Source organism: Eutrigla gurnardus (assembly GCF_963514095.1).
Source record: "Eutrigla gurnardus genome assembly, chromosome: 7".
Taxonomy (NCBI): Eukaryota; Metazoa; Chordata; class Actinopteri; order Perciformes; family Triglidae; genus Eutrigla; species Eutrigla gurnardus.
In genome coordinates this window covers 26,296,476-26,323,506 of record NC_139921.1, presented here as the reverse complement: position 1 = coordinate 26,323,506, position 27,031 = coordinate 26,296,476, and the positions used below count along the sequence as shown (strand labels likewise).

The following is a 27,031-nucleotide window of genomic DNA, read 5'->3' as shown; positions in this document are numbered from 1 at the left end:
TATGTAGGGCAGCTTTTGTTGGCTGCTTGGTGGCTTTCTGGGTAAACCTCCAATGAAACAAAAGCCAAAACAAAACCAACCCTCAATTAGATATACAGTATACCATTTCAAAAAAACGAACAATCAAGGGTATTGTTGTCTGGATGTTGGGAAATGCAGAGAGATGCCTTTGAGTAGGAGAAACGTATGATAGTTTCTGGCGTATCCGTTTGAGGAAGAAGGCTGCAGCCCATCATAACTCTTCTTATTTGCGTTTATAACGTAGAAAGAACTCTGTCAAGGCTACATCACCTTCCACATTCTTTATAAAAGAAAAAGTTGAGACATTACATACATTTTATCACAGCTTCTGATTCTGAATCTGCATTAAATGTATTATAAAATCTATAGAAAATAATCCAGTAATGCTTCAGTCATGTACTGCAGCCTTCTGCATCCTTTGTTTTGTCTTTTTTCTTCCCCCTGACGGAAAACACAAATATACAAGCAGACAGATGAAGGATTAAAGCATGAACATGTCTAAAGCCCTTGCCGAATTGTAAATCTAGATTTAAACACATATCGTTTCATGGGTTGTCACCTTTTCCAGCACCTTTCATGCCATTTCCCCCCTCTTGACAACTTGTTCCTGTGTCATACACACTTTTCTGCTTCATCTATTTATCTTTTCCTTTTCTATTATACTAAAACATAATAGATCTAGAAACGTAATGCTCCCCCCCCACTAATAACGTAATTTTGATTTTATTCTTTTCACCCTCTTAGATTCTCCACATCCTCTATGGTCTCTGGCAGGGCGACTCCCTTCATCTCTGGCAACAGTGTCACCAACCCACTGTACAGCACCGACATCACACCTGAAACAAATGGATGGCACCTTTTTACTGTGAGACGGAAGAAGATATCTCAAATGGGTAAGTTTTAATTTCCTCTGTGTATTGTTTTAGAGAGCTGAGAGTATTTGAGGAACATAGTGGCAGGTCTAGGAAGACTGAGATTTACCGTAGAGGTAAAGAGGCAGCTCCTGCCTGATACTGGCCAGTCTGTAGAGCAGAAATGGGGCCACTATTGCTCCGAAGTCACTGGCTGATGAGCACACGGACACGCCCAAATTTCTGTGAGAAACAAACCAAGCCACAGTCTAGTAAGTTATTCAACTGGCAGATACTGTTTGCATCTTTCCACACATCTGGAGCTCCATACTTCTTCTTTCTTTCCTTTGATGCTACCCTTGTGCAAAGTAATGCTGCCCTTTTCTTCGTCATTTAAAGTTGTTGAAATTTTAAATGGACAAGTCGAAAGAGGCGTCTGAGTTCTGTACTTGGTAGCCTGATGTGCACATTATCTCTAATTTTTCTTAGCACATAAATAAATGAAATAAATATCTACCAACGCTCCTTGGATCCGTACCTCAGTGATGTCGGATACATCTCTGTGTTTGCAAAGTTCAACGTCTCAAATCCAATGGCAACAGCAAGCCTCCCGATGATCGCAATCGACTTTTTCAACCAGGGAATATCTGTAGAGAAGACGAAGAAGAAGACAAAATGCAGGTTTGAAATGGGATCCAAATAGAACCATCGTCACTTTACCAACCAAGCACTATTAGACCTAATTTTCTGTCCTTTAACATTTTTTCACCTGATGCCACATACGCTGTCAGCTCTACCTGGGGAGATGAAGGGGATTGCAAGGCAGGCCATGCCGCCGGTGAAGTTGGTGATGGCCATGAGGGGGCGTCGACCCACTCTGTCGACCAGCAGGTAGAAGATGAGGCCGGTGGGAAGCTCCACCACAGCGGAGATGAAGAAATCAAAGAAGAGGTCGTTGCCTGTGATCCCCAGCCGCAAAACCAGCCCTTGAAACACAACCGTACTCGTAAACCTAGATGAGAGGAATATGAAGGAAAATCTCATCCTCCAGGACAGATTTAATGTGGTGTTTTATAGTATCATGTAGCAGGAAGTAACTTATCAAGCCAACTTACCAGGCATAGGTTAAAATGAGTGTGTTTTTTCTTATAGTTGGTGTCCTAAACAAATCCATCAATCGTACAGGATTTACATCTTTCTTTTCCTCCAAAAGAATGATCTGAAATATATTGTATTTTACAGTTAATCAGATTTTCATGTTGAACAAAGACGTGCGCTGAGTAAACAGTGAAGAAATACTGTCATACCTCTTCAGCATTATGTGGTAAAGCTCTCCTGTTGTATTTTGCGACGTCCGCTGCGACTCTCATGGCCTCTGCAGTTCTTTTTTGTGAGAACAGCCAACGTGGAGATTCAGGAACAATCCTGTACCAACAAAGGCACGTCTTTTGCTTTCTCATCATCAACTATCAGAGCTACCTTAAGCATTTAAGTAAAATTGGCACAAAATGTATATGTACCAGTGGTAGAAGATAAACAGGATGCAGGGCAGACTCAGGACCAGCTGCAGAGTCCTCCAGGAGGACAGGGAGTAGGCCAGACCTGGCAGGATGACCATGCCGGTGGAGTAGAAAGTCCGACTCACCGTGGACACAAATTTCCTGTTGTTTGATCCAAAGAACTCTATCACTGTAGCAAACACAATATGTTTCAGTGGACGGACTCAAGTCTTCCATAGTTATTTGTCAATACGTAGATGACTGACAGACGCTCAGGCTTCAAAAATAGAATAAGAGGGCTTTTCCTGGCTCAGAATGGGCCTTGGTCGCTCAATGTACAATAAAAGTAACTAATGATCTAATCTAATAAAACTAATGATATTATGATATATTGTCCTATACATATACATATTAAACTGTTAACTGTTTGAACATACCAAGTACATAGGAGGCCGTCCATGCTCCCTTTCCGCAAAAGCCTTGTAGAAATCGGAAGGCGAGCAGCAGCGGGTACCATGGCGACAGCATTACCCCTATACCTGAAATACCGAGGCCAACCATCGATGCAATGAAACACGGCTTTCTACCAAACCTGTGAAAGGGCCAAGAATTATTATTGATTGAACACAAACTCAAATGTTGCTCGTTGGAAATTGTGACGGGGAGGCAGTTGAAATGAAACGGTACATAACAAACCTGTCAGCCAGGTAGCCAGTAACAAAAGCACCAATAAAAAATCCACACGCCAGGACAACTTGATTCAGATCAGCGAGCCAGGATTTCTCACAGACCAATGAGAACTAAGAGGAAAAAAATGTCAAGAGAAATTTAATCAAAAACCAAATGTGAGTTTGTAGGTAAAAAGAAGCGTGCCTACCTCAGAAACAATAGAGCTGTGGGTTTGATCAAACACCCATCTGCCATCACAAGGCACCAACTGGGTTGAATTATCCGTCATCAGCAGCCAGTCCCATTCATTGCATCGGTTCTGGCTTTGGTTCCAGTCCACTGCAAACCTCCTACAGCGGCTGAAGCGTCCTGACTGTTCAGACCGGGGAACGGTGAGGTGCCGCACCCTCAAATCTGTCCATCCACATTCCTCGTGGAGGAGCTCAGATTCAGGACTCCGACACCAGTGATCCGGAGTGTGTCCGAGGAAGACGACCCCAACGAGTACAAATGCAAATGGTATCAATGGAAATGCACAAAGTGCAACAATCTTCTTCTGGAAAGGCCCAAAGTCCCCAATGTGCTCAATGAGTTTGTCTATATTTGTCATCTCCGCTGGTCGTCTGGTGTCAGAAATGAGATGTTGGGTCCGTTGAAGCGGCCGAGAAGAGACGGGTCTTTAAAGACATGAGTGGGACACAGGATCAAAGTCCTTCTGTCTTACTTCATGGTTTTACTGGTCTACTGAGCAAGCTTATCGTGACTTGTCTGTGCCTGCGATTTGTGCAGTGTGTGTGTGCGCATGTGTTTGTGTGTGTGCACATGTGTGTGTGTGTGTGTGTGTGTGTGTGTGGAGACAATTTCTGAAGGGAGGAGTCACAAACGAGAGTGTCTTTCCGAGCTTTATTTCCCCATTTATGTCCAGGTTGACATATATATCGCCACTAGTGTTTGATTGATTGCCATGAAATGTTGTGTAGACATTCATGATCCCCAGAGGATGATGACTTATCGAAACCCCTGGCCTTATCTCTGGCAGCATCTACCACATCACCTACAGTGACCTATAGGAGGCACCCATAATGGCATATTTGGCAAATACAGAATGAAAATGTGTCAAGGATTATCCGTTGGATTGCCTTCAATTATTGGTCCTGTTATTTTGCCTTCTATATGATATACTTGATAGTTATATTTTATATCAAACTGACCAACGGTTCATTTTATAATCACATATTTATTACAAAGTAAGCTTGGTTAATTGTACAGTTACATATAATTGGATTCATTCATCATGTCAAATTTGTTAGAACAAATTGAAACCTTTCAATATGTTTTATTAAATATGTCTGTCGCACAATATTTCACTTGCGAAAGACATCCATCAGCTGACATCACCTTTTTCTGTCCTCCTTTAATTAACCCCGTGTGATGGAGGAGGAGTTTCATCTTCACCGTGCAGATAAAATGTCGTCCAGCGAGGGTCTGTCCATGGGGCTCTGACAGCAGTGAGAGAGCAGCACTCGTCCATGTTGGTCCAAAAGAAAGTCGCCTCCCAGCTGGGAAATAGAACAGGGGCTTTAGATGCCTTGCACGAGGGCACATCGATCCCTGCTGCTGTCGCCTTGTATTTCGACGTTGAAGCTGCGAGCATCGTTCACCTGAAACATGTCGTCTTGAATGGATGGAAGCCGTCTCGGAAACTCCATGCCGTCCGCCACGTATTCGGCGTAGAGCAGCACGTCGCTGAAGTTCAGTACTTTCTTCACGGACGCTCCCAGACCGAACGCAGCGTACGTCTGCAACGCCCGACACACTGAACTGTCACTTCGGGAAGAAAAAGTATGAAATGTGTATTCTGTTTTAAAGTTGACCTCCGACCTTTCTCCCGGGGTCCAGCAGCATGTCATACTGACAGCCAGTCTCCTGCAGCCAGTGTGAAGCTCCCTCCTGACAGCCAAATGAAACCACGACCACTTCAATAGAGTGTGCATCCAGGGACCTCTGAAAAGTGAGGATTCATAGACTTAAACGGTCATACAAGGTTCTCCCTCAGACAGTTTAAATTTCATTTGGGAGATATAGGTGTCTCCTGACTGTGGTTGTGGATTACTTTCCTTCCTTACTGATAAGCTTTGTGGCAGGAACGTTTTTGCTCAATGATTATGAGTTTCTTAGAATTCACGTAATCATGGACCTACAGCGCGGCTATAACTAGCTTCTATAACATCTGAACAGCGCCTCACGTTTACCTGATTCCTCTCCAGTTTTTTAAGGTGGAGACGGCAGAGTAGACAGGAGAACTGACGGATTAACACCAGCAGGATCTTTTTACCTTTCCCAAGATATTTCTTTAATACCACTGTCCTGCAAAACATACAGAAAAATATAGGGAAATAGAAAAATAGGCCACACGTTTTGGCAGATAACATGTTTTAACTCATGTCGATCAATAAATCAAACTCACTCTCCTGTTCTGGCACTGATGAGTGACGTGTCTGGTGAAATACATTTTGACTGATAGTCCCTGTCCAGGGTTTTAGCACTCAGTTGTAACTCATCATCCAAACGCTGCAGAAAGGCATCCCACTGCACCTGTGTTACATCATCCACAGGCAGTAAAAATGAAATGGTCAGGATATTTCTGAAATATTTGTTTTGTCAGTTACTCACGTGTAGTTGCTGAAAGTCCTGCACGGCGTCCTGTAAAGCAGCACAGCTGAGGAAGACAGGAAGTGAGGGAGGTTAGGGTCCGTGAGTCTAGATCCTCTCTAAGTAGATTCAAATATATTTGAAAGACATTCAAATACAAGGTTAAACTGTATTTTTTCGACTAATCGATCACACGTATGTTTGAAAATTAATTTCTCACTTGTGCTTAGAAGTTTTGTTTGGAAGTTTTTGGCTGCAAACGCTCAGAGCTGAAGTGACTTAATTAAGAAGAAAATCTGTATTTTCTTTGCTTTATCAATGATTAATATTATTATTGATAAATCTGACCACAACTTTCTTTAATCGCTTCTTCATTTGTTCTTTAAAATGGTGAAAAATCATTACAATTTCCTAAAGTCATGTCTTTTAAACTTGTCTGTCTGACCAAAGGAAAATTATTATTATTATTATCGCATATGACAAAGAAAACAAACAAATGACCACAGTTAAGAACCTGGAACTAGGGAAGATGTACTATATCTGCTTGATAAATGATTTAAAGACAGTAAATTGCAGAAAACCTTTGAGTTTTAATTGTTTCAGCTTTGATTCTTACTGATCGTTTTTTTTCCAGAGGTCCTCTGCATCCTTTTTCCTCTTAACTGACAAGCTGTGAAATAATTAGGAGAAAAAAAATAGAAGTAAACCACTCATCTCTGCACGTCTAAGAATGCAAAGCTGAATCTGTGCTACTATAAAACCTGTTTACTTTGAATTTGAACAGAAATGGTATTTTATAGGCTGTTCATATACTGTGTATGTGTCTCCTGACCTTGTGTACAAAGCTGCAGCAGCTTCAATCAGACCCAACAGTGACTGATTTTGTTCTATGCAAATTTTCTCCCTGATGAATTCCTGCAAAGAGCCTGTGTGGGATAAAGTGAATGCAGTTAATGTGTGACAGTCTTTATGCTTAATGATTGACAGACCTCCTGCTTGCACCCACTCGTGTCCGTGACCGTAAATCACGTGCCAACTGCCGAACACGCCGTCTGCGTGTCTATTTTTACCTGCACTTGTCCGGTCGCACAAAATGCTGCCTACCTTCCCTGCTCTCCTTCTCAGCGAGGTCCAACAGAGATTTTCCTTTTTCAACGAAAGCTGCGAGAGCCTTCGCTGCAGTCGCGTCCACTCTTTCGGCCATTTTCTTTTGTTTGTTTTGCCATCGTTTCGTAAGATATGCGACTTCTTATCAGTGAATTGGAGAGAGTGAACCTTCTCTCAAAGTCAACCCCGGGGAAATGTTTTTCAGTTGGAAGTCGTTTTAAAGGGGCACGCCTCTGTTTTTAGACGTGACGATCACTGTTGTTTACTAGTTATAAGTACTTCTGCTTGTGAGAACGGTTGTATAATATCTTCCGTGGCTCTGAAAGCAGCTTGTCAGGTCTGAGAAAGTTACTCTTGGTTTTAAAAATGTGTTTACATGTGAAAACGCGTAAAGGGGATACTCCAACAACCCAATCATAAACCGGTTATTCAGGTCCACGTAAACGCACTCAATATTACTATTATTTAACATAGAAACAGGAGTTTTTTGGGAATCGTGTTTTGTCCATCAGCTTGCCATTGTGGATGGCTCTAAATACTACATTACCCATGAGCCTCAGCTACTGGTTCTGTGAAGGAGCCAGTCCAATGCACAAATTTGCTTTGTTGTTGCAGTTGGTTGGTACTGCAAAACACATCGCTGTTTAGCTCTGATTGGATGGCCTTTGCTGAAATGCACCTTGGGAGTCGGAGTTAACTTGTGACATTATGCATTCTCTATACAGTCTGGCACCTTTTTGACAGTTGTTAAACTTTTGTATTGATGAGTCAAGAGTTCCTTTTACGTTTTGGTCTGTGCATTTGAAAAAACAGTTCTGCTTTTGGCCTGTAAAATTAACCTTCTCTTAAATCTTGAAATTTTGGGACGAGACACTGAACACAAAGCCAGCATTGTCAGTTTTCTTTTTATTGCCATGAATCTCACACCAGCCATATTGCTTTTCCACATTAGTTGCGGCATTAATCAACCGACTCCATTTCCAAATCTCTCTGTTCCTGGCATCCGTCATCCTCAACTTCCTGGAGGTCTTCACCGTGGCTGTCCTCTATGTGGTTCTTCTCTGGCTGCTGGGCGCCTTCAGAGAGTCCTTGTGATTGGCTAACGACTGTTTCCGTGGGCGTAACGTGAGAGATTGTGAAAGAGCTGGCGATCTCCTTCAGGCGGCCCTGCTCAGCCTTCAGTTGAGCCAGTTCTTTGGTCTGTGGAGTTCCTGGTGTTGGTGGGGCGGGGGCTGCAGTATTCTCCACCAGGTCATCGTCTTTAGGGACTGTAGGGGTCTCCAGCCCCCCAGGGCCCTCCTTCTCCGTCGGTCCAGTAGCTTTGATGTCTGGTTGACTTCCAGCTCCCTGCACCTTCACATAAAGGCTCTTCCTCTCCTCCTGCAAAGCCCTGCACAGATTCTCAAGCTTCTGGTTCTTGGTGCTGACCAGCTCAAACTCCTTTTCTTTGATGGCTTTCTGTAAAGGATTAAACAAAAATGCATGCAATCTTTTCCAGTAATAAAGATACCAACAACCACAATCCCTTTATTGAGCTATAAATGACTGATGAACATTTTTTTTCTTACATCTGACACCATGTCAAGGAGACTCTTGTTGCAGGCATCAAAGCGAGTTTTCCATGACTGGCACTCTTTATCCAGCTTCTTCATTTTCTTGGCCATCTACACCACACACACACACACACACACACACACACACACACACACATCACGTTACACAGGACACAATCAAAGCCACTTCTAAAAATAGCTGAGTTTAGGGTTATACAGTTTGTCAGATTTAGTGTTAGTGTAAATCTCAAGGGATTTTTTTTCTTCTTCTTATTCCCGTTTTATCATGTTTTTATTCCGAGATAAACTAAACAATATAACCAATATCATGAAGCCGACTTCAAATATTCTGTAAAACCGCTCTTACTTTGTCCATGTCCTGTTTGAAGTCGCTGTAGACAGTGTTACTCTTTGATACCGTGCCCTGGAATTCATCAAACTTCTTGGAGTACATATCCAGCTGAGGAGAAGTGATGAGGAAATCATTGTGAGTGCCTCTAAAGAGGTAGAAAAACAAGTCAATTTGGGACTCGTAATGCCTTGTTACTGTACCTGAGTCTTCATATCGATTTCTTGCTCCTTCATGACCTTCACTTTGGTTTTATACTCTACTGCCTGTTTTAGTAGCTGTGGAAATATTAAAATGGTCGATGAAAATGACCATTAGGGGATTGGAATTGCAAATATGTTTTTTTCAAAATGCTTGGAGCACTTCAATCTGATACATAAAAAAAAAAAAAAAACCCGTACAAGCTCTTTTTCCAGCTTGTGCTTCTCATCCGTCTCTTTCATAATCATGTTGGCCTGCGCAAGTTTGGTTTCCAGCAGCTTTTCTTTCAGGTCTCTGTGTTTGAAGACCTTTTCCAGGTTCTGGAAGACAGTTTGGTGAATTTATTAGAGAAAGCTGTTTCATTTTCGCGCCCACGTGAAACTAAAATACTGTAACTAATACATGTAAGACCTGGGAAATGTGCACATAATTCATGTGTTTGAAACTGACACGGAGGCCCACATGTGTGAGGTTTCACATAGCTACGGTTCATGCAGGTTTTTCGTGGAGACCAAACTGTGTGTGTCTCCTTCAGTGTGTGTGTGTGTGTGTGTGTGTGTCAGGATCCATACCGCCTCTCGCTGGTCGTATTGTGAAATGAGCCCCTTCAGCTTCTCTGCCAGGCCGCTGTTCTCCTGGCACAGCTTGGTGTTGCGGCTGCTGTGTTCCTCGATCTGGGCCTGAATATCGCTCAGCGTCCCCTGGAAGTGGGTGGTGATCTCTTTCCTCTTGAGGTCGTCCTCTCTGCACCTCTGCAGGGTCTCTTCCTGAATTGCAGGGATGGATGTTTTCAGCTCAAAACCACCTCTCATGTGATACAGAGTTAGTGCTTTAATACATTTCCCAGGTGTCCATGCAGAAGGGAAATCTGTAAAGTTCTTTCAGTGAAATAGCTGCGGTTACACCCACTGTTTGTTTACCAGCTACGACTGGACCGCCTTAAAAGCCTTAAAAGTTATTAGAGCTGCAACACAAAATACTATTTTCATTACCGATGAATCTTCTGATTATTTTCCCAATTCATTGTTTGGACTATAGTCAGAGAATAGTGAAAAATTACATGTTTTCTGATGTTTCATTAAATAAATAGAGCTTTATAAAAATAATTACATGGTAAGGATGGAACGATATAGGATTTTATTTTGCGGATCGAGATAAAAAAAACACTCTCAATTAGTTAATCATAGTGAATTTTGATTATCTGGAAATCGTAAATGTCGTCTATTTGAAAAACACAGGAATTATCATACATCGCCGAACAGACTCACACAATGCTGCTATTCCCCCTTTATAGCCCATGACTGTATTCGATTTTCTACACTGTATGGCAGCTGAATTTTCAGTATGTTTTATAACACACACTTGTAGTGAAATACCTGCTCCCTTACATGCAATATAAATACATCGCAGATGACTTGTGAATTATGCCATTTAAATCAGCTTGTTGAACTGTATTGAGCATCTTTTGTAAATCTGTAGGATCTCCACTAGAAATAGAAGTGAAATCATCTGGGTTGAACAACAGTTGGCTTTACAACATGAGCTGCAGCAGCTTAAAGGGTCAAATCCTGAGCTTTGACATAAATGGTTGATCTCTGCTCCCAGCTGATGCCCCCTCCTGCAGAGCACAACATATGCTCACAACACAACAAGTGGCCACTTCAGTGGCTCAGACGAGGTGTTTGTTGTTGTGTCATCATTCTTCAGTAATACCGCCGCTGCTGCACGAGGAGCAGGAGCGGCGGGAGTCGAAGTACCTTTAAGGTCTTGTTGTGTCGCTGCAGCTCTCGGCAGAGCCCCTCCAGTTTGCTGCGAGCCAGCACGGCCCGGCTGTGCTCGCTCTGCAGCTGGTCCTTCTCCTTCATCACCTGCAGCAGCTTCTTCTCCAGAACTTTGAGCTGCTTCTGGTCACTCCGGTGCTCCTCCAGCTGTAGAAATACACCGGAAACATCCGCCACATGCTCACAAGGGGAAAGAAACACACCACTTGTGTGTTTTCTCTTCCCAACTTAACGGATTCCCAACTTATTCATCCACTCACCAGCTCAGCGTGCTTCTTGATGATGGCTTCCAGTTTCTGTTCTGGGGTGTTGAGTTTGTTCAAACTTTGCATCAGCAGCATGGCTTCTTTCCCTGTCGAGTCATCAAGAAGCAAACCTCACTTAGAGGCCACAAGTCTGAGTTTAAATCATTTTCATTTCCCCCGCTTTAAGAGAATAGAGAGACATTATTTGGGAATATAGGATTATGAACTATGATTTTACCTGCTCGTCTGTTGCAGATGGATGCACTTAACACACATTACAGCTCTACTTGCACACCTATCCGTTTCAGTGCAATTTGGATTTTTTTGCTGACTGAGCTGAAAGAAACCCACCTCAGCTAAAATCAATGAATCATTTTGAGGAGAAAAAGAAAACTCACCTAGGTTTTTGAGCATCTTCTTCTCCAGTTTCTGGTCCCTGCGGGTGTCCGCCTTTTTGACGGCTGTGACCTCCTCCGTGTCCTCTGGCTCAGCGGGAATCTCGTCAGCCTGGTAGGTGCTAATGATGTCCTCCAGCTGCTGGGCCAGGTCCTCTGTCAGGTCAATGTGCCGACCCTCGGCTGGCGACGCCTCGGGACCCGTGGGTGCAGGACAAGCCTCCATTATTCTGAGCTATTCTGAGAGGGAAAACAGTTGGTTCTCTATATGAACGCCACCAAGCCTGACCAACCGATTTCTATCAAATCAATGGTCGGCCATGAGTCTTTGTTACTTCATCCTTGTTTTTTGAAGGCTAGATTTGAATAATCTCATAGAACAAACTGGTGTTACTAATAACATAATGTTCTATAGAAATGTGCCAGTAAATGCTGCGGCTTATACAATAACAGGACCCTGAAACAAGTCATTCATTTTATTATTTACACCTGTGCCTTCCCTACTGTAACCTTGAGGAAGACCTAAAAATACAAACCGGCTGATATATTAGACGATATTAGCCTTTTGCAGATTAGAGCTGCAGCGATCAGTCAATCAATAAGTCTAAATACAGAAAATTAACCCACAGCTATTTTGCTTTTCATCATTTTTCAAGCAGAAATACAAAACATTTGCAGTTTCCAGCTTCTTCCATGTGATTAATAACGGCTTGTCTTGATGATGTATGACAGTAATCATTTACATCACGTTGGACTGTGGAATTGCGTGTTTTTCATTATAATGAAATCCACAATAATAATTGATTAACCACCATCTACCACAGCAGTGGTACCATGGCATGGTGCCTTTTAGCAAGGCACATCCAAATAGCTGTATATTCTGTGCTGAAGGAGCTCACTGATAATATTATCATATATAATCTTATAATATTGATATTAAATGCCTTTTTTAAGCGATTGAATCTGCTACAAACACAAAGTAATGTCTTCGTTTTAGCAACAACAGGCAAATTTAAGAAAAAGGTTTACTTTTTTCATTAAAAAGTGATTCCTACCCCAGTCAATTAAAGTGATATCAAGGCTTATTATTGTACCACAGCGATTGTGCCGTCTTACAGGCTCACAGCCGGAACCTGTTTACGTGCATAAAATTAGTGCAGCCTTCACATTGCTTTCACAAGCAGCACATGGCACCTGTTCCAGACCCCACGGGCTATTTTAGGAACTTCTTAATATGGGCAAGTTATTTATTTATTTCCTATCCACTCTAATTGATGTCAATGTCAGTGGCTGTGCGTACAAACGCTTCATTTCCAACTATGAAAAATATCTGTATTACATAAGTGACCTCCTCTATATTCAGTCGTTTTAAAGGAGGCCGACATCCAAATGAAAATCCAGCTCGATATGTGACTGTAGGAAAAGCTATTATTGATTTATTCACTGTCCGAAGAAACAATAGTGCTGGTGGACAATCAGAGAACTTAAACAGACATAAAGACTAGTTTCTATTCTGTTAACAAATGAAACAGGCAGGAGTCCTTATTTTCAACAAAGCTTCAGAAAGCCATCAAATTCAAACAGTTATTAGTACCTTTTTAAGAATAAGAGGAGCTTTAGAAACCACTTCAAACAACAGATTCTAAGGTTATTTTTTTTATGCAATTTAAGTGTAAATGTCCCTGAAGAAGCAGGGTAGCGAGCAAACAGGGTCTTACCAGGACCAAGGGCCAGAGAGGGAAAAGGAAGAGTGTCGAGGGGCTTTGGACAGGCTGCCACCACAGATACAACAGCTGTGATAAGATCACCTCAAAATAAACCAGAGGAGCAGAGCTCACTCTGAGCAGAGAGAGGGAGGACGGAGGTACCGCATGTCTCAGTGTCTTACTAAAGCAACCCACAGTCTGACTGTGTTCCAAGCAGGAATGTGAAGTACAGTCGCTGCACGTATGAACACAATCAAAACGCATCATCATTCAAGGTTTTACTATCGAGCTCTTCAGCAGCCATTTTATGCGATGCCTCTGCTGCTTTAAGCCATCGCAGTCCTACTAACTTTATTTTAAGCTGCGATGCTGTTAACAGCCATATAATTATTCTAACAAATGGGCCTGACAGGCACAGTCACTGAGCAGGAGAGGGGAGAAGAAAGAATGGACCGTCTCTGTGATTGGCCAGAATTAGAACAGACCTCCTCCCAAACCCAGAGAAGATCCGGCGTGATGCACTGCAGAGATCACACTCAGTCCCTCACTTAATACATACCCGGACTGCAGCACACGCCGCCTGTGCTCTTGATACGCAGCCCTTTTTTTGCTGAATTTGACGCAGCCTGAAAGTGGTTTAATATTATCCACAAGGTGAGAACTATTTTTGGAACCATTCATTTATTTCTCTTGTTCCATGTTGTGACTGCAGTAATCATTTTTCACCAGAAGGTGTCACTGGTAGGATTTTTTTTTTCTTTTTCCTTTCTTGTCCATACTGATTTCATCTCATTCCTTGTGTGCTCTAATTTAACCAGTGGTGAGTTATGCAGGAGGAAATGTATGGAAGCCATTTGGAATAATGACACAAAAACAATATGAAATAAGCTGCAACACACATCCTTGGGTTAGAATTATATTCTTTTAAAACAATTTTGAATTTTAATCTGAAAAAGTAGAGCACCAAACAATAAAGTCCCCATAGCATAAAAGAGGCACTCCATCCTGACTAACCAGTTTCAATGCAAATAGCTAAACAACAGGTTGGCTACTGAGGTGTTTTTTTTCCCCCTCAAAAAGATCTTAGCTGAGAGGTAAAATGATTTGTCCTCTGTGTGTTTTACAGGGAAATATCGTAGACATCGGAGGCACAAAGCAGTTCAGTAAATATGAATACACGATAAAACAAAACACAAACACAATCTGAATACATACTGTATGCCAAAGCAAATCGAAAGGCTTCGCTTTCCCTTCACATTTTATGAGCGTTCTGCACCGTTAATCACGACAACTTACATGAAATCAAAGCTACGTACATCTTCAGAAAGGGAAACACAAAATTTAAAGCAGTGCACCTTTTCAAATTCTTTTATGTAAACATGAGTGAACAAAGTGTTTTCTGATTTTCAAATCCATCAAACTGGTAACGTCACCACTTGAAGATGTGAATACACTTTCTTTTTTTTTTTTCTTTTAAAGGTGAGACACACGGTGTTAGCAATCAACACTGTGCTATTTTTCGCCCTCATTAAACCTCCGTTACGTCAACCTTCATTTACCTCTTAAAGAGATATAAACAATCCACATAAAAAGTTTTTCAGAATTCAACACTGCAAAAATAGTTTAAATCATAAAAATACACATATATGTACAGAGAGAGAAGTAATGCATTTGGTGAATGATTACTTACATTTTGAGCTGAAGCACAGTAATAGTCAACCAACTCACGCTGTTAACATCATTACTTTAGTATTAGTTACAGTAAAGTGAAATTGATTTATCCAGTTAAACTTGAAATGCCAGAAAACATCATATTGACTGATCATCATAGCCCCTTGTATTTGTGTGCAACATGTTTCACAAAATGAGAAACGTGGAGAAGAAAAAAAAACACAAAGAAAAACAACAACTGGAATGTTTCAAAAACCACAAGAGAACATAACATGTTTTACTCCCTTATTTTCACTGACCACGTCAGTTAAACATCAAAGATGAAAGGATGAAAGTGCATCGTCAAAACTCATAAAATGCTTATGGTCATCGGTATAAGAAGAAAGAGAGAGAAAAGAACGTTTAATCAAAGCAAATACATGAGATCAAAAGCAATGCCAGCGTGGCTCACTGCATAACTGCATCACTGCTGCATAAGTACAGATATACCGTATAAATAGTAGTCAAATATTTACCAGTATCAATAAGTGCTCACGTTCTAATATATAAATACATCTTACAGTATTCATAATTACATATTAACTTCCTCTATGGTTGTGCAATAGCAAATCCCATGCATTTTTACCAAGATAAAAACCACAACATTTAGAAAAATGCAACATAAGAAACATTATTTTTTTTTTAAGATTGTTTCACATAAATCAAGCTGCAAATCCGTCTGTCAGCAGAACTGACGGAACAAGAAAGAAAAAGCTTCTCCGCCGGCGCCGACACTCCTGAAAAAAGACCACCTCGACGTTTTTCCTTATTTCCACGACAACCTTCTCGTAACAAAACGATGAAAAGCAAAATAAAGGCACAGACCCTTGCCGCTTGATTAGAAGCACCAAACTGCACAAGAAGCGTCTACTTAAAATTTGGTCAGACTGTTTCATAATACACATACTTTTCCCCTTATAAATAGTCTTTATTTACTGCACTACTGCATCACACCTGGATATGATTACATTAAACAACAGTCTATTTTCAAAGTACACATACAGTAAAATACACTGTTTGTATGCATCTAAGAAGGAGTATATGTTAAGGACATTTGAACAGAATCCATAAATATAATTTATGTGCAATTGTACGCAAACTACTATGTCAAACAAAGGCATATTAGCATAATATCTTTCCATATTGCACCTGCACCCAATAACGATTCTCCATCTTGCAAGACGTCCTGCTGCTCGTCCAATCATTTCAAGAGTCTCCGAAGAGAGGGGCACATCCGACAGGCTGGGTTTCTTCTTCACTGTGAAGGTTTGATCTCCACTCGGATTTAAAAGGAGCTGTCTGGAGTATGTGCAAGCCCCGAGGAAGTCTTATTATATTGCCTCTAATTGGATAAAGATGAGGTTATGTGCCTAAAGGGCTGAGGACGACACGGTTGCAGGTGTAGCGGGATGGGGGGGGGTCTCTTCCTGGGTCAAATCAAGGAGACAGAAAAAGGGGGTTTCACTGAGGGTCCTCTGTGGTAATCTTCAACAAGGCGATGGCTTTCAAGCAGGTCTGGACATTCTCCTCCTGTCTGATGTCTCCGACGCCGGGGTCGAGGCTTTCCTCCTCGACGGCCTGATGGGAGGACAGCTGGCTCTGGCTTCTGATGTCCTCTCCTCCAGACTCGGGCCCGTGGACAGATCCCTCCCTGCTGCTGCAACGTTGGCCCTCGCTGCTCTGGGGGCTTGGCGCCGATGAAGGGGTGACATCAGTGCTGGAGGAGGGCGGGGAGTGTAACATCTGGAGCCCTCCGACGGGAACGACGGGGAGCAAACTGTGGGCCTGCTGCTGGGAGTGAAGAGGGAGGTGGCTGAGGATGTTCTGCTGATGAGAACTGGCAGCACCGGGCAGACTGGAAGCCAAGCTGCTCCTTTGATCCTGAAAACAACATGTTGGCAGCGTGAGGAGCGGCTCACATTGCCAGGATAATTTCTCATGTGAAAATATATGACGGTTGGAATAAATGCAGAAATGTGAGGAATACGGCGTTAAGTGAACTTCAGACAGCACTTGGAGAACACGTACGCCCATTAAACAATAAGGAAGGTGGAACAAATCCAATGAAAAGATGAAAACCTCAGTCCATGTATTACTTCACAACTTCTCTACCCTTTCTGGCACTCAGCTGCAATATCATTCCTCTCTACTGAAGACGCAACTCTTAAAGAATGGGCAATGAAAATATACTCTCATTAAAGAGAAACGCATATTGTTTTCTTAAACAGGTGGACACTATTGTTTTTAGTAGACATTCCTCAGAGTTAAGTATTGTATTTTACTATTTTCAGTGATGCATTTGCTGAGAATATATATATATATATATATGCACAGACTGGAGGAGCCAGGATTCAAACCGCCAATCTTCTGATTGGAGGATGACTCGCTCAACCTCAGCCACAGCCGCCCCTAACTGTTTAGAATTTAGAATCTGGACCAAACATTATCCCCAGCTCCTTTGCCCACAGCCAACTTTCCACCAAATAAAAAAAATCCAAATCTAGCAGAACACGTCATGATACATACCATCTCCATTTCAAAGGCTCCTTTGTGAGCCATCTCCAGCTTTGCCTGGTGTCTGTCCCCGCTGCCCTTGTGTTGGTGCGAGCCTCTTCGTGGTGAAACGGCCCTCAGCACCACTCTCTGCCGGCCTCTGACCGAGGAGTCTCGCTTTCCAGCCAGCTCTGTTCCGGGGGACATGGGTCGCTCAATTGAGACCGGCGAGAGGTGCTGAATGGGTGTGAAGCCGGGCGAGCCAGGCCTCAGCGGGGAGGTGTCCCACCTGGGCGAGGAGCGACCCCGCGGGGAAAGTTCTCGCCTCGGAGACGGGTAACGCAGACGTGAAGGGGAGGGCTCCCTAATGGGGGACTCCCAACCAGGAGAGAGCAGACAGGAAGAGTAGGGGTCGAATAGGAAGCTGGCCTGGTCTGGAGACAGCATAGTCAGAGAGTCTTCATCCACGGATTTCTCTCTCTGCTCCGTTGCGAGGACGGGTCGATGGTCCGAGCCGGTCCGCCTGCCAGAGGACTGTTGGTGGAGGTCGGCGCCGGGCAGAGAGGTGAGGGAATAGCCGTGGATGGCGGCGGTGGCTGTGACTGACAGAGTCGTAACTCCACATGGCTGAGGACTCGTGCTTCTTGAACGCAACTTCGGAGTGGAGTCGCCCTCGTAGTCATCATCCTCGTCATCGTCTTCGTCGATTTCGTCTTCGTCCATGCCGTCGGAGTCCTCCGCGTCGGAGAACTGGTGTTTGGTGGTGACCACCACCTCCGTCTTGGACTCTTGTTGGCTTTCGTCTACTTTCAAATAATAAACACGTCAATTTAGTTGGATTCTTTTCTTTTTTTTTTTACTATAGTACAACATTATATACGTTGGCATCTTACCTTGCTCCTGTATCTCCGCATCGTCCATCGTCACTGACACTCCCAGCTCAAGACATTTCTTCATGTGTGCCTTTGACTTCATATGTTTAGTCAGGTTTCCTGGAAAAGATAAAACAAGTAAAAAGTAAGTTTCCATTCCTCACTAAAAAAATAGCTGCATGTCGTCTTACAGCAGCAGATTTTAACCCAGATTTTATTTTAAGTCCCCACACTTTGGACGTTTTGTTTGAATCTAGTCTACAAGCCAAACCAATGCTCACCTTTAGTTTTAAAAGCAAAGTTGCAGACCCTGCAGATGTACGGTCTCACGTCCGTGTGGGTCCGGATGTGTTTTTTCAGCATGCTCGGCTTCTTGCAGCGAATACCACACTCCTCACAGATGTATTTCCCCCGGCCTCGACCTCTGACATACACATAGTCTTCATTGGACTTGTACCTGAAACATAGAAGTAGTGAGATAATGAGCAAATCCATAAAACGTTCCCGAATAGGTAAAATAGACGGACAGATAGTGTGTGCTCTAGCTTCCTAATATAGCTGCTGCATCTGCTTGTCAGCAGAACTGACAAGTGTTATGATAACTAATATCTTGACTGACCCTCCCTCGAAGATCTTAATGCGTGTTGGCAGCGTTTGCGTTGTGGAAGCCTCCCTCTCTTTCCACTCCTCCTTGGCAGTTTTCACTCTGCAGCTGATGTCTTTCACCTTCTTCCCATAGGTGATGTCCACCTCTTTGGGCTCCGGTTTCCTCTGCAGCTGAATCGGATGAACAGACATTTTGTTAACATCCATTCTAAGTGGACACCGTATCGACAACGTAACGCGATGCTTCCAATATTGTATGTCACCCATGGCGTTACACAGCATGTTTAGCAAACATGAATTATGCTTGTTCTACTGGTGCTACGGGGGAAAACCGGTACAGATAGACGGTTGATTTTCAAGTTTTTATTTTCTGCAAGCTCTGCCTGGATTGTTTTTAAATATCATTATACATCAATCTTATCAGCCTAAATCCAGTGCAACTGAGAAAAAACATCTCTTTGCCAAGGCAGTAGATATTTATTTGAATGTAATTTTGGTTTCTGGTATTTTCACTGCCAAGATATATTTTTTTTGCGAACAGTAAATGCAGAGCAAGTGATGAATCAAAGCTTATAATATCATAACTAGCAGCAGGCAAATGATTTCCAGGAACTTGCCAATAGTGACTAAAACTCCTGCCAAAATATTTCAAGTGTGCAGCCAAATTGTGGGTATAAAGGTCCTTTTAAACTTTCTCCATTTTAACCACTTATTTCTTGCTGACATGACTGACCAGTGCAGCTTCATTTGAAGTATTTACTTAAAGTAATACTGATACTAGAAGACCAACTAAACATGCCATCTATAAGGCTTTGCTCTTGAAGTTTATTTTGATATTCATGTGCTTTGTAAACGATACCGATGTGGGATTATTTTCTCACCTGTTCCATGGTCTGCCTCCACAGGATGAGGGACGACACCAGTTTCCCCGTGCCAGGCTGACACATGGCCGCCACGGTGTATATAACCTTGTCGCCCCTCTGTTTGGACCGCAGCAGTGCCAGCGCCGTACTGGTACTCAGCTCGAGGGGGTTCGGGTTGTGGGAACTCACACACCAGGTGGCGTAGACGGAGGAGAAAGGGGCGTTGCCGTGCGAGCAGCTCGGCTTGGTGTAGTTAAGATAACACCAGCTCACTCCCGTCGTCGTGCGAAGACTTGGAAACTGAGATAACAGTCTTGAATGCTCCGTGTCTGAGATCAGGATGTCTCGACTGGTGACCAGCTGTGCCACCATATCCATCTGCGCTCGCTTCTCCACGCCAACTTCTTTCACTTCGCTGGCTGATATCATGGAGTAGGGAGGGGAGCTGGTTTCCAGGGAGCTACTTTCCATCGCTGAGTCAACGCCGTGCTCACCGGCCTCTGTCACTTTCTGTTGAAGTGTGATAAATTTACTCATACGTGAGTCATCCTGAGCATGAGGTGTGGATGCACCCTGCATCTCTGACCTGTGCCCCTGCTCTTCACTCAAATAACATTTCCCCAACTCAACGGCACTCATCTCCTCCACTATCTGGCCAAACATTCGTTCCTCTTTCACACGTTTTTGCTGCTTGACCTCCATGAAAAGGTCCAGGCTGCTGGCGGGGGATAGCATCCGTTTGTTAGTGCCACCACTGGAGGCGTTAGTGGTCGAGATGGTTCTGGAGGTCAGGGAGAGAGGGATGCCCGTCTTGAGCTTAGCCGATGACAAATCAAGGGCTTCGACGTTGAGGGTGTGCATGGAAGATGGTCTGGTATAAGCTAATGCATTATGGGAATCGGGATTTCCAGACAAACGTGAAATCTGATTCTGAGAGGTGGAAGTAGTGGAGCTAACGCTGTCATACTGATTGTCAACAATCTGCGATACTGAAGTGTACGTGATACTGCCGTAGGAGGGCACATGAGTCTGTAGTCTTACGGGAACTAAAAGGCTCGGATGTGACAGCTGGGGAAATGTATTCCCGGTGGAGAATATTGGCAAAGTCTGCGGCAGAACAGCAACTGCCGTGAACGGAGGGGAGGTGCTGCTGAGGTACTGCGGAAACACTTGTGATGGGACTTGTGTTACCTCGGTATCCATATTCAATGACTCCTGCCGCACCAAGTTTCCCCTCCTTCTGTCCCTCACAGCCGAGTGGCCGGCACTGATGTCCACGTGTCTAACTTTGGATGTTGGAGAAAGGCTGCCATAGTCAAATGATATGCTGCGTACCTCTGGAAACTCCTTGCGCAAGTTACACGGCGCCTGCTCCGAGGAGGAGCGTCTCATTTCATGTTGTTGACGTTGGTTGAGCACAGAGAGGGAGTGCCCACTCCCTGGCACCGCTAAGAGCTCTAGTGGTTTGCCAAATTCATCCTGCCTGGCCGGAGAGACCGACTTCAGACTCTCCTCCCTGTCAAAGGAGAAGGTGGAGCTATAAGATAAGTTGCTGTCTTGGCTCGGGCTGCGGGAGAGACTGGTGCAGGCTGACTCGAAACTGGATTCGCCAGAGGAGTGCTCGATATCAGCTAAGCGTAGCCTTTTCTTCTTGGGAGGGAGCTTTTCTGGAGGGAATTGTGCTAAAGTTTCACTCCTTTGCGGCCACTGAAATTCCTCCACGTGCTTCTCCGGCTCCTTCACTTGCACCTCCGAAGCTTTTTCCGGACTGTCGGGCTCCACTGTGACCCGGATTTCTGGGACTTGTATGTTGGGCTGCCGCACAAGTTTTGGCCCCATTTGAAATGATTGCCGACTATCACTCCTTTCCAACTCGTATGATTCACTCGCCTCCATGGCTTGAAATGAAGAAATGCTATCCTGTCTCTGCCCGTGATATTTGTACGTTTCCGACTGTTCCGAGTGAGGCCTGTTAATCGAGTTTGTGTGCTGGATAACAGAAATTACATTCCCCAAATTTTTTCGGACGGATATTTCAGGGCTCACCGATATGTCCATGTCACTCCTGTCCATCTGCGTTAGCATACTCAAAGTGTGTCCTTTTCCTAACGCCATAATGCCCAAAGCAGCTTGTTTTGAATCATAGTCCTTACTCGAGTCCAACATTTCTTCACACTGATCGTGACGGCCCTCATATTGACCCGGCAAATCTTCCTCTTCCCTCTTCTCTTTCCGCCGCTTCCGCGTCGCCAGTTCCATCGCGTGTCTCTGATGGCTCATATTAGATGCCGCAGAGGGGTTATTTTCCATTTCCAATCCTGAGGGTGAAATGCCACTCTCGCTCATCTTCCCCTGGCTGTCTGCATCTGCGTGGCCCTCATGTGCGGAGTGTTCGAAAGCAGCTTGCCGCCTGAGTCTCCTCATGCCCCCGGTGCTTGCTCTTTCATCAAAAGAGTGGCTGCCTCTGAGGGCCTGAGGCAAAGGCAGACACACTGCAGAAGATGTTGGCATTGAGTTGCTTCTTATCAGAGTCCCCAAATCAGAGCCGGCGTCTAACAGGGGTTCTTTCACCTCTTCCCTCATGAATGACTTTGTGTTTATTTTGATTGACTCGACGGTGTCTTTTTCCTGCGTGAAAACACGGGAAACGCCTTTCTCCGAGCGTCGCACCGTATATTCATTCGAGTCCGTCACAAAAGCGGCCGTCTGTTTAGGGCTCGGCCTGTAACACTTTCCAAACATAATTTCTTGGTAGGACTTTGCGTTAGTGTTCGGAGGGCCGGTCTGGTGCTCGGTACTCTCGGAGCGCGAGAAGTAGCCGGAGTCCGTGCTGCCCTTGCTCGACTGACTCGGGAGGGACAGATTGTGCTCCGAGTCGCTGCTTCTTTTTTCAGACAGCCGAAGTGCGAGCCTCTGTTTGATCGTGCAAGATTGGATTGCACGGCTAGCCTCGGCAACAGCGGGAGGTGCATTGATTTCTTGGGGCTGGGATGAACCATCCTGAGCCGACATCGACGTGGCTCCCTTTTTCTGAGCAATGAGATTTAGTACTTTTACAGCAGTGTTATCCGATCCCTCCACTGGAGAGTCCAGCAGCAGCAGCGGGTCGTTAAGAGTGTCCTCATCCGTGTCCGTGCTTTGCTCAGCATCAGAGAATAACTCGCCTTCCCCTTCAAAAGACCCCTGGTCTGCGTTGGCGTAAGAACCAAGTTCTGAGAGTGGCACCGTTCCGGCTTTGACCGCGTGAGCGTGGGACTTTCTGTGTTTGTATAAATTACTCTTGGTTTTGAAGGAGAACCCGCAGGGGACACACGGATAGGGCCGTTCCCCGGTGTGTGAGCGAATATGTTTCTTCAGTACGCTGGGTTTGGCACATGCCCTTCCACAGTAATCACAAACATACTTTCCAGGCTTTTGTGGTTTCTGCTCCACCTTGCACACAGCCTCTGACAGCTGATCCATCCCTGAATGGGAACACTGTTGCTGGACTTCAGGTCCAGGAGACTGCGCGGCAACTAAGTGACCCGCAGCCTTCTGTCTGCCAACGGGAACCGGTTTTGTGGACTGTGGCGGATACGAAGACACCTCATAGTCTTGATGGCTTGTGGACTGCGTTTGGGAGTGCTGATTTTCAAATTGCAGTGATTTCCCTGAGTCAGACATTTGTTTGAAACCACACGTGTCTTTGCTCTGACCTTCTTGCAGTTGTTGGTGCCACCCCTTGCCTTCCAGTTCGTCCGATGGACTCCTCCCAGTCTGTGCTGCCTCCGAGGGGCATTTCTTCTGTGCAACATTTCTGTCCTGACCTTCAGTGGAGCTCTTCACCCCTGCAGTAGTTCCAAGTGACTCCATGAAGCCAATGTCACTTTCTTTGGGATCGATTTTCAAGGGCACTATCTGTTACGTCGTCACTGTAGTGATATTAACATACATGATTGTGTGGAAGGGTCACCTGAAAGAAATCAGACAGAAAATGTACAATTAGACAAATAATGATGTGTGACAAACAATCACCTAAACTAGAAACCACATAAAGATGCACAAGAGTTTTATCAACTTAGATAACTCGGTTAAAGTTCAAATCCCCTCCTTGAGAGCGAGAGCTAAGCTGTTTCCCAAAAGCTGTTCTCATAAAATTGGAGTATAAAATTCATAACAAGCTCCTTCACAGCAGGAATGGAAAAACATAATTTTTTCTCTTTAACAGCCTCTAAAAAAGCCGACGGTACCTCATGTCAACCCTGGCAGACGCCTCTGTGAACTTGTTTGTAGGTATTTTAGACACATGCTTCTACTGTGTGTGTGTGTGTGTGTGTGTGTGTGTGTGTGTGTGTGTGAGCTGAATAGGAATCGAATCCTTCACCGCAGCAGCATCTCCTTCCAACAATCTCAAAATCTGCTTCTTTTTCTTAATGTGAAATATCCCTTTTAGTATTATATTAAAGTGTAGATGTGAAAGCTACTTTCTTCATCCTAGATTCTCAGATTTAACGTTTCACTTTTAATTTCACTTTGTCAACACTGGAGGCCATTTCAAACACAAAACAAGGGGAAAATGATAAACTCAAATTAAAATCTTGCAGAAAATGGAGGAATGTCAGGAAAAAAAAAAGAAGTATGGTAAGTGTGTCGCTGCATGCCAGCACACACAAGTGACGGACAGCTACTGGAGATCGCGGTCAATGAAGTGTGCCGAGTCCACCTGCGCCCCTTTTGACGTGATCTCGACATCAAATACCAAAAAAAATGTTCTGCTCGGCTCCTAAATCCAATACCGGGATCACACCATAACACCTCCAGGTTCCCTGCCTCCCCGTGGGATCCTGTGTCTGTGTCACTAGTGTCATCATCTCCACACTGAGCTGCACGGGACCACATGCTATCCTGTACATAAACACGCCGGACCCCCGGCGAGAAACCTCATCGTCCCCGCTGTTAAAATGAATTGCTTTTGTCTCTATGCTTTCGTTTCATACCGCGGGGATGGGTCTCTGAGGGCACGTCATTTCCATCTTCTCAGTATCAAATGCTGTGTCCTCCCTAACGAGGTTATGTAAGATTATCTGGTTCAAACCCTCTGAGTTCCCCTTAATTAGGACATCCTCCGACTCACTCTCTCTCTCACTCCCTCTCTTTCTTTGTTAGTGCACCACACACTCCTCAGGCAGGCATTAACCAGAGGATACGAATCCAAGGTGACTCGAGAGATGCCAAGAGATGCTTGAAAGCAGCTGTAATCTGTAATAATCTCCCCGCTCTTTTTTTTCCCCCCTCTTTTTTTGTGCAAATGCCCATTGCCTCTTTTGCTTGTTTATGGTTCAGTAGCTCTGCTTTCGGGAACAGATTTGAGGGCTTCTCCCAGAGCGGGATAGAGGAAGATAATGAAGGATGGCGAGGGCTGCCTCGGATCGGAACGATCTATGTTTCAACAGGGGGGTTTACAGAGGTAAACTAAGTGGGGTGCCCTGGGGGTAACACAATTCAGAGGCCTGGTAGGGAGCTCCCCTTCAAGGTCGGTCTGACCTCATTGCTTAGTTTTCCATCCTCTGTGATCTCCGAGTGGAGGGAAGGGGGAATATGGGTGCAGAGTGACAGCGAGATAAGCCCCTCAGAAACAATGCATACCTTTTTAAACTAAGCTCGATAGAGAGGGAACGGAGCCGACATATTCAGAGTCTCACTGACAAGTCTCACAGATTCAGACTTTTTTTGTGGGGGTGTAAAGACTGTACCAGCAGACCGTTCACTGCAAATTTCTCTCGCTCCCGGCAACAAGCACTAACCTATACGAAAATATATGACACAGCAGCAATGACGTGCAACAACAGGAGGCAGGTGGGTGGCAGTAGGTGTGTTTGAGGACGATTGTGGGCTGACTGTGGTACAGTATGTCCGCATGGATGGAGAAATGACTTCATGGAGTGATTTACTTGAACAGCAGACATTCATGGGCACATCCCTTACTGCTTTCCACACACACACACACACACACGAGAGAGAGCACAATGAAGCAAACAAATACTGGCTATGGAGTGCACCGTTATGCCGCTGCATTACATCATTAGAGGCTTAGTTGGCCATTAAAGGGAACAGGCATGAAGCCTCACGCTGACAACAAATCCATAAATATCATAAGGAGACGACCGGCTTCGGGGACGCTGGATGGTAAAACCCTCTGTGTGGACTCTAACATCAACATAGCACATAGCATGCAGAATGAATCAACAGCTCTCAATGTGAGCAGAATGACATAAAGCACACGATCCGATGGGGGGGGGGGGGGGGGAATCCTCGGCTCATACAGCAGCTGACATTCAGATATCAAATATAATCCTCATACAAACCTGACATTTGAATAGTCCCCTGTCCCATATCGACAGTCACATGTGACATTCCTCATGTTGCATAGTCCGTTCCTCCATTCTCCTCATGTCGCGGCAACAATAATGAAATAAATTAGCGAGGTAAAGTCCCATCAGTCATGAAGCTGCTCGCTGACTGGGTGTACATTAGAAGATCTATTGATGCGAGCTAGTCACCAGAGAAAATACCCAACCGTGACGTGCGGACCCAGGCACAAAAATAGCAAAGGGGCCCTTGGAGGGATTACACAACAGCCCACGTTTAAGGGCGCTTTTCCTCTCTCTCACTGTGTTTCAAAGCACAGCGGCAGCTGCCTCACACTACACAAGAGTGGGGAGTCAGATATCATGATGCAAAGAGCTGAACATCACCTTTCTTAGATAGCCGGATGTCCATTCATCCCCAGATTCAATCATATGTTTTAGATTGATATGGCGTGATCTGGATTAAGATGCAAATTTATTCTGGTGCACTCGTTATGATCTATATAAATCCTTTGGACAGCGCGTGTGAATGTAAGCAGAGCAGGGGAGGAATGCAAAAGTGACACTCTGAAAGACGCTAATGACATGCTGCAGACGCTCTGAATGTACATTTCCTACAGCGTGATCCTATTCAGTCTGTTTACAGAGGAGCTCGATGAAAAGGCGGCGTGTGGCTGGCTGTGAGGATGCTGCAAAAATTAGACCTGTTCTCCGAGACAGCCCGAGCCAGTTCTCTCCCATCACGACAGGATTTGCTTTGTGAATGGAGAGAGTCGTGATGAGGGTGTCATTAACACGGCAGAAAACTGGGACAATACCGCAGATTATGTGCAGCTGCGAAACCTCATCCTGTGAATCAGATGCACGAGTTCAGTGTGACACGCTGCCATTACAGCCTCTACATTAACTTCTCCTCACTAAATACTTCCTCGATGCACGACTTCACCCAAACTGAAATGCTGTAAACATACTATTATCAGCCCAAAGCCACTGTGTCGTTCCCTAAGACTCTCAAAGTAACGTATAATATATTTGAAGATAGGAATGAGATGTGCGATCTACGTTTTTTTACTTCTTATTTATTTACGTGGCAGCCTATCACATTTCTGTG

The 27,031-nt window shown here is 44.3% G+C and overlaps 4 protein-coding genes across 5 annotated transcripts; all 4 read right to left on the bottom strand.

Moving 5' to 3' along the window:
- Window positions 1-348: 348 nt before the first annotated feature.
- slc22a3 (solute carrier family 22 member 3) lies at window positions 349-3,671 on the bottom strand. The gene is made up of 11 exons (XM_084012969.1): window positions 3,249-3,671; window positions 3,068-3,171; window positions 2,809-2,963; window positions 2,393-2,561; window positions 2,180-2,297; window positions 1,988-2,091; window positions 1,670-1,884; window positions 1,411-1,519; window positions 1,003-1,115; window positions 758-857; window positions 349-462 (listed from the first exon to the last, which is right to left on the bottom strand). The coding sequence occupies exons 1-11, from the start codon at window positions 3,648-3,650 to the stop codon at window positions 414-416; spliced, it is 1,638 nt and encodes a 545-aa protein (XP_083869095.1). The 5' UTR covers window positions 3,651-3,671; the 3' UTR covers window positions 349-413.
- Window positions 3,672-4,443: 772 nt separating this feature from the next.
- LOC311016266 (uncharacterized protein) lies at window positions 4,444-6,937 on the bottom strand. Its single transcript, XM_084013867.1, has 9 exons — window positions 6,797-6,937; window positions 6,525-6,618; window positions 6,309-6,362; window positions 5,714-5,759; window positions 5,508-5,635; window positions 5,293-5,407; window positions 4,922-5,044; window positions 4,702-4,839; window positions 4,444-4,599 (listed from the first exon to the last, which is right to left on the bottom strand). The coding sequence occupies exons 1-9, from the start codon at window positions 6,894-6,896 to the stop codon at window positions 4,492-4,494; spliced, it is 906 nt and encodes a 301-aa protein (XP_083869993.1). The 5' UTR covers window positions 6,897-6,937; the 3' UTR covers window positions 4,444-4,491.
- Window positions 6,938-7,688: 751 nt separating this feature from the next.
- On the bottom strand, window positions 7,689-13,196 carry txlnbb (taxilin beta b). The gene is made up of 10 exons (XM_084012962.1): window positions 13,042-13,196; window positions 11,327-11,563; window positions 10,944-11,035; window positions 10,660-10,830; window positions 9,475-9,669; window positions 9,103-9,222; window positions 8,905-8,979; window positions 8,720-8,812; window positions 8,368-8,463; window positions 7,689-8,257 (listed from the first exon to the last, which is right to left on the bottom strand). Exons 2-10 carry the CDS (start codon window positions 11,547-11,549, stop codon window positions 7,760-7,762), a joined length of 1,563 nt encoding a protein of 520 aa, XP_083869088.1. The 5' UTR covers window positions 11,550-11,563; window positions 13,042-13,196; the 3' UTR covers window positions 7,689-7,759.
- A 732-nt stretch (window positions 13,197-13,928) lies between these two features.
- hivep2b (HIVEP zinc finger 2b) lies at window positions 13,929-26,082 on the bottom strand. 2 transcript variants are annotated; one of them, XM_084013246.1, is made up of 7 exons: window positions 25,918-26,082; window positions 19,592-23,525; window positions 18,724-18,881; window positions 18,386-18,561; window positions 18,126-18,224; window positions 17,266-18,038; window positions 13,929-16,620 (listed from the first exon to the last, which is right to left on the bottom strand). In XM_084013246.1, exons 2-7 carry the CDS (start codon window positions 23,423-23,425, stop codon window positions 16,201-16,203), a joined length of 5,460 nt encoding a protein of 1,819 aa, XP_083869372.1. In that variant the 5' UTR covers window positions 23,426-23,525; window positions 25,918-26,082; the 3' UTR covers window positions 13,929-16,200. The 2 variants fall into 2 exon arrangements, with proteins under 2 accessions (XP_083869372.1, XP_083869373.1); XM_084013247.1 differs by having other exon boundaries at window positions 17,266-18,035.
- Window positions 26,083-27,031: the final 949 nt, after the last annotated feature.